The 10,057-nt window shown below is 32.6% G+C and overlaps 1 protein-coding gene across 1 annotated transcript in view; it reads left to right on the forward strand.

Moving 5' to 3' along the window:
* LOC129233324 (FHF complex subunit HOOK interacting protein 1B-like) overlaps positions 1-9,616 on the forward strand; it is a 29,401-nt gene extending 19,785 nt beyond the window's left edge. Inside the window, exons 10-13 of the mRNA XM_054867373.1 lie at positions 336-1,740; positions 2,048-2,237; positions 3,435-3,558; positions 9,430-9,616. Coding sequence (XP_054723348.1) covers positions 336-1,740; positions 2,048-2,237; positions 3,435-3,558; positions 9,430-9,616 — 1,906 coding nt within the window. The remainder of the gene's footprint in view (positions 1-335; positions 1,741-2,047; positions 2,238-3,434; positions 3,559-9,429) is intronic.
* The last annotated feature ends 441 nt before the right edge of the window (positions 9,617-10,057 follow it).

A 10,057-nucleotide genomic window follows, 5' to 3' on the forward strand; every position in this document is an offset into this window, starting at 1 on the left:
TGAAAAGTTACGAGCAAAAGTCATGGAAAGTCAGGGAAAGATATAGATTTCAAAACTCAAAATGTAGCAATTACCCTGGATAGGAAAGTACTACGAATTTTTTTTTCTTTTTACGTTAATGTAATGAGAACATGAAGAAACTATTTCATAGGTTTTGTATTCTTGTATTGTAATTGCCCCCCCCCCCTTAATCTGTATGTAAATAAAAAAGTAATAAATAAACTTGTGCTTCTGAAACCTTTAGTAATTATTGAAAGAAAATTTGGATCTTGTGCTTAAAATTTCTATCTATTTTAAATTTGGTAATATTTTGAAACACATTTTCGCTTTTACAGGTACTTAATCCCTTGCACACATGTGATGGTAAGCCAGCGTAGTCGAGTGAGGGATTTAGATTTTTATAACCAAGCTGCTGAAAAATTTTTGTCTTTGATTCCTTCATCATCTGTGTTGCATAACAATTCTGAAAGTAGCCTTCCCACAAGCCAAAGTACTCCTTTATCATCGATGCCCATAACTTCTGGATTCAGCAACTTGCAGAATTTCACGCCGAAGTCTCGAGGTGGAAGCCTCAGGTTAAAGCGTCATCACAGATCTCCTTCTACATCAAGTTTTGCTTTTGGGGAATTTGAAAAAGTTCATTCTCAGACTGAATGGTACACAAATATACCTGAAATTCAACCATCCAGCTATATTGATTATTTGAGAGAGGCTCACCAGAATGTTAAAACATGTACTATTGCTTGTCGCACTTGGTCAGCTGCTTATGATGGATTAGAACCTCTCCCAAATTCTCTAAACCAAAGCAAAGAAAATGAAGATTTTAGTCAAAATAATATAGTTCAAATTGATAGGTTAAAGTTGACTGATATTGACATTATTAATGAGCAGATTAAATCATCCAATGCACAATTCTTACAAAAAAATTGTGATACAGATTCCAGTGGAGTGTTAGAATTATCTTATGCAAATTTAGCTGTGCATCAAGACAGTTTTAAAAACATACCTCTGGATAAATCTATGTTGGACAATGCTGCTGCTAAAGACAGCTTTTTGCTTAAAAGTATTAACAAGCAAAAAAGTGAAGCCATGAGTAGTGAAGTGTTGAACGAAATTGTGAATGCTGATGATGAGAGAACGTTTTGGAATTTAGTTTGCTCTACTCGCACACCATCATCAGTCGACAATTTAGATGATAGCTTGGAAACTATTGATGGCTATTTAAATGATGTTGAAGAGGTTGACGCCGGACAAGTGGGAAAGATACAAGTGTGTTTTGCAGAAACGGTTGATTTGAAAGATGAATGCTCGAATGCAGATTCCGGTGTTTTTGAATCCAGGGACAGCTGTGTTTCAGAGAAGGACTCTGAAGTTTCTCCAATTCTCAATAGTGCCAAAACTAGTGATCCTAAGGATTCACTTTTTATATCTATTCCGTCTTCATGTTCTGTAAAAAATGACTTGAAAATTAATTCAAACTCCGTGTCCGAAACAAGTACAAAGAGCAGCAATAGTCCAGCATCACCAGGTACCTGGGAATCATTTGGCAGTCCTGATATTGGACCCTTTTTAAGTATTATTCTAACAAGGCTTGAAATGATGATGCAGAATGATGTATATACTAATTTACATTTAACTGGATTGATCTCAAGGCTGGCCTATTTCCCCCAACCTCTTCTTCGATCTTTTCTTCTGAATCCTTCTTTAGTATTTCAACCAACTGTACGAAGTCTATTTCAGGTAAGGAGTTAAAATTGTTTTCATTCAAAAAAGGTATTCATTCTTTTTAACAAAATTCACAAAACATTACCATTTTTTAAAACCGTTGATAACTAATAATAGTAAAATTTTGTGTAAGTTTAATCAATCCAATATTGTCACTTCCCATAGTGACCACCTCCTTAACTAATTTTTCGCGAAACCGTAGGTGATCTCTCTTGAGGAGTTACACTGTAAATTTAAATAAATGATACCAATCATCTGTCAGTTTCTGGGGGTAATTCCATAATAAATGTGGATGTCTTTCATGATTTTAACTATCCTATAGGTCCTTGGCTCCCTGAAGCACAAAGTTGACAGCTATTCTTACACTGTGGACAATTATGAAGAGCTTGTTAGCCAAAGTAAACAGTTTCTTTTAGCGAGAGAGGAACATTTGCCACTACCTCCAGCAACACGGGTTTATTCTGATTCTTTGTCTCGGATACGGAGCAGCACCATTCCCGAACTTCGAAGAGGTAATGGAAATTAATTAAACATGTTAGTTTTGTGTGTTTTATTTTGTAAAAGAAATTTGTGTGATTCATCTACGAGAGTATCATTTACTCATACCAGCTGTATGTAGTTTACCTGAACTTGCATTCTGAAATTAAAGTGAATATCAACCTTTTCCTCATTGTGTCTCGATATCCATTCTGGAAGGGAAAAAAATTAACACTTTGAATTTTCTTAATGTAAAACTTTGCTTTTATTGTGATTTCATGACCTAGTGTTTTGTGGTTTAGGGTGGTCAATTGCCCATCCTATTTATTTGAAAATGTAATTCTTTAAGTGAGCATGATTTTTTGCTGTTTTCTAATAAAATTTACCTTAAGTTCCCTTCACCCCCCCCCCCACCCGGAAAAAAATGAAATAATGGGCTGGTTGGAAGTATTCTTAGTTACCTCTCATCTTATAGGACCTTAATTACTGACGATATTAATTAAAAGCCATAAAATATAGCATATTTTGCAACTGGGATAGTGAAAACATACTCATATATTTAATGAGATGACCAATATTGTCATTTGATCTACGAGTAGAGAAAGCTCAATTATTTAAAATATTTATTTGTATCCGTTTTCTATATGTTAAATAATCAAATACTTATGATTGGTTTTAGTGAGGAATGCTTTACTAGTGATTAACTGCATTAGTAGTTGATCCCCCCTCCCCCCTTGATTCTGCTTCTGCAGTTAACAAAAACTTAGTAGTTGTAATTATCTTCCTTTTCATGTTTTATCTATAAAAAATAAACTGAAATGCATATATAAACTTTGTGATCTAGCGTTTGAAATACATTTTGATATGAGGTGATTCTTGGTCCATTTTTTTTTTAAAATTCTTATTTAATTTTAGTTCTTGTTATATTCTAATTTGTAATATTTCTTTATGTTATTTATAGAGCTTAGAGGATAGTTTAACATTTTTGTGAACTAAGTTAAGTACGAAGAACATACTTAAAAAATTGGTGCAGCAAATTGTAGTCTTTTGCACAACTCTCACCCAAAATTTAGAATGTCTTTCAAAATACTATCCTTTTTTTTCATATGGAATCCTCTTGTGAACTTTTCTTTCTATGAATTATTTTATTTTTCAAACAAGAAATAATAGTGTATAATTTGATTTTTATATTTTTCTGTTTGCCACAAAATAAAACCATTATTACTCTTTAGGTGAGCCGCGCCGCAAAAGTTTAACCAATTTCCTGTTTCGAAAAAGCAGTTTTTTGAGAAACAAGGAGCACAGCTTTGTCAAGGAACCTTCTTTAGAATCCATTTCTGATGGCCATGGATATAGGTAATGTAATATTCTATGACGATTTTATTTGAAATTAAAGTCCTAGTTTAATTTTGTACCATATACCTTTATTTTTACTGCAAGATAAATCTTTACTTGACTATTGTTAAATTACAAAAATGTAAAATGCTGATGTTAAATGCTTTACTTAAGTACTTTTTGTCAAGGTTTATAAAAATTACAAATTAAAAAAAAAAAAAACTCATTTTTTAAATTTAAACAGATTTTTTAACATTCAAATAGAGTTTTTGAAATTTAAATATATTTAAGTGTGATATTTGATAACCAATTAAATTGTTCAAGTTAGGTGTATAAATTAATTCTTTTTTTTTATTTGTAATTAAAAATACATATAATTAAAACATATATATATATATATATATATATATATATATATATATATATATATAAGAATAATTCATAAATCAGTAGAAAATATTACTTTTAATAGAGGGTTTTCTGCTTGTTTGAATTATCATAATTTAAATAATAGATGATTCATGTTAAATGAGACATTTTATCAACCACAAAATTGCTAGAAAGATGAAGTTGACTAATGGCTAACTATCTAATTGATGGCTCATTTCCATGTCAGTTTCGAACTTCAGATTGCACCAATCCATATGGTGAAAAAAATCTCTCAATAGAATTTATTGATGGCAGCAATTGATTGAGTGCCTAGTTCAAGTGATCAATTTTTCCATTCTTATCCTTATTTTAGAAAAAGTGACTTTTTGATAAATCAAGTGGAGAAAGGTTCAATATTTCTCAGGAATATCAGGAGAGTACTTTTCATTTGCAAATGTAAAAGATTTTTTCTTTCCAAAATGGTTGGGGATAGTGGAGACCATTATTACATGTCTGAAAAGAAAATGGTGAAATTATATCATAGTAGGTCAGGAAAATTTTCAGCTATTGTTCAGCGAAATTCATGTTAAAATTTCTGCGGGAATCCTGAACTTGCTTCTGTATTTAAATTTCCACATATTAAGGGTCTTTAAAAAAACTTCAAGCTTACTTAACAAAAAAGAATATATATATATATATATATATATATATATATATATATATATATATATATATATATATATATATATATATATATATATATATATATGTGTGTGTGTGTGTATAAATTGCAGGGAGAATATTTGTTTTGAGAGTTCAATGGTTTTGAGATATCATGGTTTGACTGTAGTTAATATGAAGAAGAACTTAGTGTGTGTAAAGGACTAATGTTCTTTCCATGAAAGGCAAACAATGAAGCAACTGTGCCAGCTGCAATATATACAGTCAAACTCTGTTGACACAAACTCTCTTGAGGTGAAATGAATGCCTTCCCCAATAGATAAAGCTTGAAATTAATGCTTAATCGATGATCTAGAAGAAGATGATTCTGACGAATTCTCATTTAAGATGGAAAAAAAAATTAAGCCCCCCTACCCCCAAAAAAATAACACTAATTGAAATACATAAAGACGTAAGAAAAAAACATGTCCTTTTGCATGAAATATCCTTACTGACTTTGGACGATTGAAAGATTTGCACTTCAACACAAACCATTGTGTAGCCATTCATAGTGAATTTATTTGCAGTTCTGCAAAAAAAAAAATTCGCAGCTCTATGCAAAATTTTTTTTCCTCCATTATGATAAATTTTGTTTGATACTAGTTATTAAACTTAATGTAACTTTTGTGCTTTGAATATAAATACAAATGCTTGTGTGCATATTTCTAGAAAATGTACTTAGATTCCTATATTTTCTGTGTCTCTGAAGCAAAAACTTTTGTCTGCTTACTCAAAATTCAGTAAACATAGAAATTGGTTAACTTGAAATTTGGTTAATGCAAAAGATTTTGACCTCCTCATCTCGTTAACTAGCTTATACTGTATTTTATAAATTTCAAGTAACTTTAGTGAAATGAACCATTCAACCTGTGATTCATGAGGCCTGACAAATTTTTCGATTGGGTGAAGCAAAGGTAACTGACTCTAGCTCGGAATTTCGCTTTAGTGAACTTTTATTGGGGCAAAAGCTGGAAATCGAATTGTGTGTGTGTTTCCTTTTTTCTTTTTTTGGAGACATAGAAATGTATTGTTATATGTATTCAATATATATACCTTTCATTTCATAAAGGAAGGCTTTATGTTGAACTGCAGCTCTAAAAAATTCCCAAGTGCTAATATAAGCACAATATTTTATTTATGCAGTCAACTTCTGATTATCCACGAGCAGATTATCCACTAGTCAAACAGAAATATGTATTTTCACAGCAAAAAGCAAAAACCGATGACTGTTTTTTTTTCCCAAAAAAATTTTAAGTTAAACTTGGAAGTTTTGTTATATTTATTTAGTTTTTGCTCTTTCTTTATCGTACATGCACTTGATATTTATCCATTTTAAGTTCTGTTGTGCAAAAATACAACCCATTTTTCCTATTACTGCATATATTTTCACTGAACTATGCGCCAATGCAGCCATGTTTTTGAGGAAGAGTTTTTTCCTTTTTTGTCCCTTATTTTAGCCTTTTCGCGGTTTGTCCGCTAGGCACTTGTGGCTCCCAATTCTGCAAATAATCGGGAAGTTTGCTGTATATTAATAGGCTTGCCAGACATCACGGTTTTCAGACAAAATCCTGCTGTTCTGGCCAGTTTACTTCCCATCCAGGTAAAAGATAAATTTGATGTATATCCAAAAATGTCCAAAAGTAATTTAACTGCAAAGGACTATTTAGGATAATTACTTCATCATTTGTAACATTAACATGTAAAACTAATATCAGATTAGCTTGTAAAGATTTTTACAAGATTTAAAACCAAAAAGACTTTCTGAAAAAAAGTCCCAGCCAGTGAAAAAGACGTGTAAATATTGTTAAAATTTTTATTCCTCATTCAAAGTGTATCCTTTTACTAAAGTAATGTATAAATATTAACATGTTTTTTTTTTTTTTTTTAAAGGGCTAAATTTATCTGCTTGTGTCATCTATTATTACACCTGTGGTTTAAGTTCATATTTATTAGTAACCAATTATTCATAACCTTTCGAAGGTACTACCTTCTAAAACACTCTAAAAACAAGCAAAGGATGTGTACCCTTTTGAATACTTGCGACTCTGGGGAGGAGGGGCGCATTCCAGTGTCCTGGTTGAACATTTCAGAAATCCGAAGGCCAATATACATATACATTAGGGTGTCCCAAAAAAATGAAAGTCGTTTTTATTAAACGCATACCCTCTCATTTTTTTCCTTTTGTATCAAAACCCTTGTACAAAAAATTTCATACAATTTGAAGCACGGTAAGCCGTGCCGACTTGCGCCTAAAGGCCTAAACGTGTAAATAGCACGTGTATTCATAAGCAAGCGAACGCTGGCGACGCGATACTTTGTGAAGCTCAAAGCAGCTGTAAATAGTGCACAGAAAACAAATGAAAACAGAAAAACATATGTTGGGGGAGGGGGGGTGCGTATCCGTGGCAATTTGCAAACCGTCAAACGTGTCAGTACGAATACATTCCGGTCAACGAGCGCAGTATAGTCCTTCCATAGGGAACGAAACATGGCAGTAGAATTGTAAAGTTCGAAGAAAGAGATTTTTAATAGGAGTTGCGTAAAACACCAAATTACTGGCTTGAAACTTCCCTCTAACGGACAAGTTCTGTCTGTTTTGTTTTATGACATTCGAGAAGTAAATTTAACCAACAGTGAAAGTGCAAATCTCGCTATTCGGGAATGCATCATCTTTTGGGAAAAGGCACGCATTCCCACCAAATCGTTGCTAAATTGTGTGAATAAACTTAAAAACCTGTATCAAATTTGGAGAGACTTACAAAAAAAAAGGCAAAGAAACTGCAGGAAGTATTCAGGCAGCGGCAACAAGAATTGTTGAGCAATTAAAACAATTTATTCAATATTGCACATGCTGATGCATTTCGGTTAATCAAACTAGAGGAAGATGGGATTTTCTGAGCTGTCAAAGAAGAAAACAGGCGCATTAAATGCGATTCCACTACAACATCCCCGGAATTGTATGAACTTGTACAAGAAGATTCCTCTTCGAGCTCTAGAGAAAATATTAATTCAGAAGATTTCCCTAAAACATATAAATCAGTACCTGGAACAAGTATATTAGAACCTGGAGCAAGTATATAAGAACCTGGAACAAGTATTCCAGAACCTGGAACAAGTATTATCAGAACCTGGAACAAGTAAATATGTCATGAGGAGCGATTTTATTACTCCAAAGTCAGTTGCTTCATTGGACAGGTGTCCAAGTATACAAGATTATGTGTTTATTCTTGAAGCTACTATTGACGTACTTGGGTGTAACATTGATGAATTTCTCATAGGTAAATCTTCAATTCAAAGAATTCGAACCGAAAAGCGGAAGGAGCACGAGAAAAGAATAAAAATTGGTTTTTAGTACGAGGTACCATATGTAGTGAATTTACCTTGGAATATGAAACTGTTGCCTACTTTGGGTGCTCAAAAATCAAAAGAAGATCGCTTATCTATAGTTATTTCATATGGATATGATGAACAACTCATTTTTGAGTCTAAACTGGATAGTTCTACAGGAAAAGAACAAACACTGGCTATTTGAAAGGCAGTTTTAGATTGGAATCTCGAAGACAGAGTTAAAACTCTCTGTTGTGATACTACAGCTTCCAAAACAGGTCCTTTAAGTGGTCCTTGCGCTATTCTTGAGCAAAAAATTGATTGAGAAATGCTTTCCTTTGCTTGCCACCATCATATATATGAACTATCCATCCCACTAAAATACCGTGCTATGGAGGAGCTGCGGAGTTGTTCCGAAATGTACTCTGTCTTAGAAAATTTATTTGACTTTTAGCGTGCTGAACTTACTAATATTACAATCAGGAATGACTATCAAGAGTTGATAGAACTGCCTATCCTATTTTTAGGTGGAGATACAGAAAATGAATTTAAAATAAGACCACCAGGAGCCATGCACCAAGCTCGATGGATGGCTCGAACGAATTACTTCCTAAAACTGTTTCTGTTTAGTTCATAACTAAAACTTGATACCAAGAAAGATGAAGCATTGTTTGATTTCTGCTTTTTTTTAGTGACAATATATGTAAAACCATGGCTTCAATACATTTTGACAGTCAAAGCACCCAAAAAAGATATGTGCTTTTTGAAAAAAGTACGAAAATGTGGACCCAATCATCTCTAAACTGCTCTAAAAAATATTTGTCCAGCTTTTAGGGTATGGTCAATAATATTTCATTCCTTGATGTGAAAAAGACTGTCTCAATGCTTAGAGCAGTAAGCGATGCAGCTGAAAGAACGGTAAAAATGATGCAGGACTTTCACGGTTTGCTAACTGCTGATGAGGAACAACAACAATTTGTGTTACGTTGCATTCAAGAGCACCGGAAGCTCTATCCTGACTGCAAAAAGCAAACATTGAAATAAAAATTTGTACAGTAATGTTTCTTGTTGTCTAATATTGTTCTAAATATCTGCTTTAAATAAACTGATGTTGCGTGTAGTAAGGAATTATACAGGTAGCAATCTTTCGACTGTAGTCACCGTAGAGGATTTCAGGTCCAACTTTGACCTCAAGTCGGCACAGGTTCCCGCTATTTTATTGCAATAAAACTTTTTTCTCATGTTTCTGAGGTGAAATGGAAAAAATTTGGAGGGTATGCGTATTCGATTTCACAAATTTTTTTTCGCCATTATATCTTGGGACACCCTAATATACATATATATCTGATGTGCTTAGTTTTTTTATTTTCATTCATGTTGCATTCAATTATAAAATATTTTTTGTGCTATTTGAAATATAAGTTGAAATCTAATGGGGGAAATTGTGAGAAATAAATTGTTTTATCCATATTTCAGGTACATTAGCAAGCCCAATCCATTTTCTTTAGAAGGTGAAATGGAAGCTGTAAAAGCTAGGAATGCTATTTTATGTGCTGTGGTATTAGAAGAATTTCTCAAGGAGTTGGCAGCCATTGCTCAAGAACATTCAATCATACAGCTAAATCCTGATTTTTGGGAAAGAATCGGTAGTCCATGGGAATAGTTGAATAGTTAATATTTTTAAAATCCGAACCACCGTGTAGTCACTGAATTTGCAGTCTAAGCTGTTGACTGTCCTGTTTGTAAATTGTATTCTAGATTCTAACTAATTAGTTAAATTATGGAATTTTGATCCATAATCAATATCATCCATGTAAATTCATCCACTTTCTCAACCTGTTTTCGATTCATTCTCGAAACCTTTGTCTTATTCCGATTCATTTTTTTAGTTTTTCTTTCAAATGCATTTTTAATTTCTATAGAGACAATAAAAGTTTTATAGGAATTAAAACAACACCTTATTTCTGAAAATAAATAGTTGAAAACAATGTTAACCAAATAGAAATATTGAGTTATTGCACATACAACTTTCAGTTACAAAAACCCTTTTTCCAAAGTGAATGAGAGAGCATTTGGCAAGAACAGTTGGTTTAGAAAATTTTAT

Source organism: Uloborus diversus, unplaced genomic scaffold (genome assembly GCF_026930045.1).
Source record: "Uloborus diversus isolate 005 unplaced genomic scaffold, Udiv.v.3.1 scaffold_334, whole genome shotgun sequence".
NCBI classification, from domain to species: Eukaryota; Metazoa; Arthropoda; class Arachnida; order Araneae; family Uloboridae; genus Uloborus; species Uloborus diversus.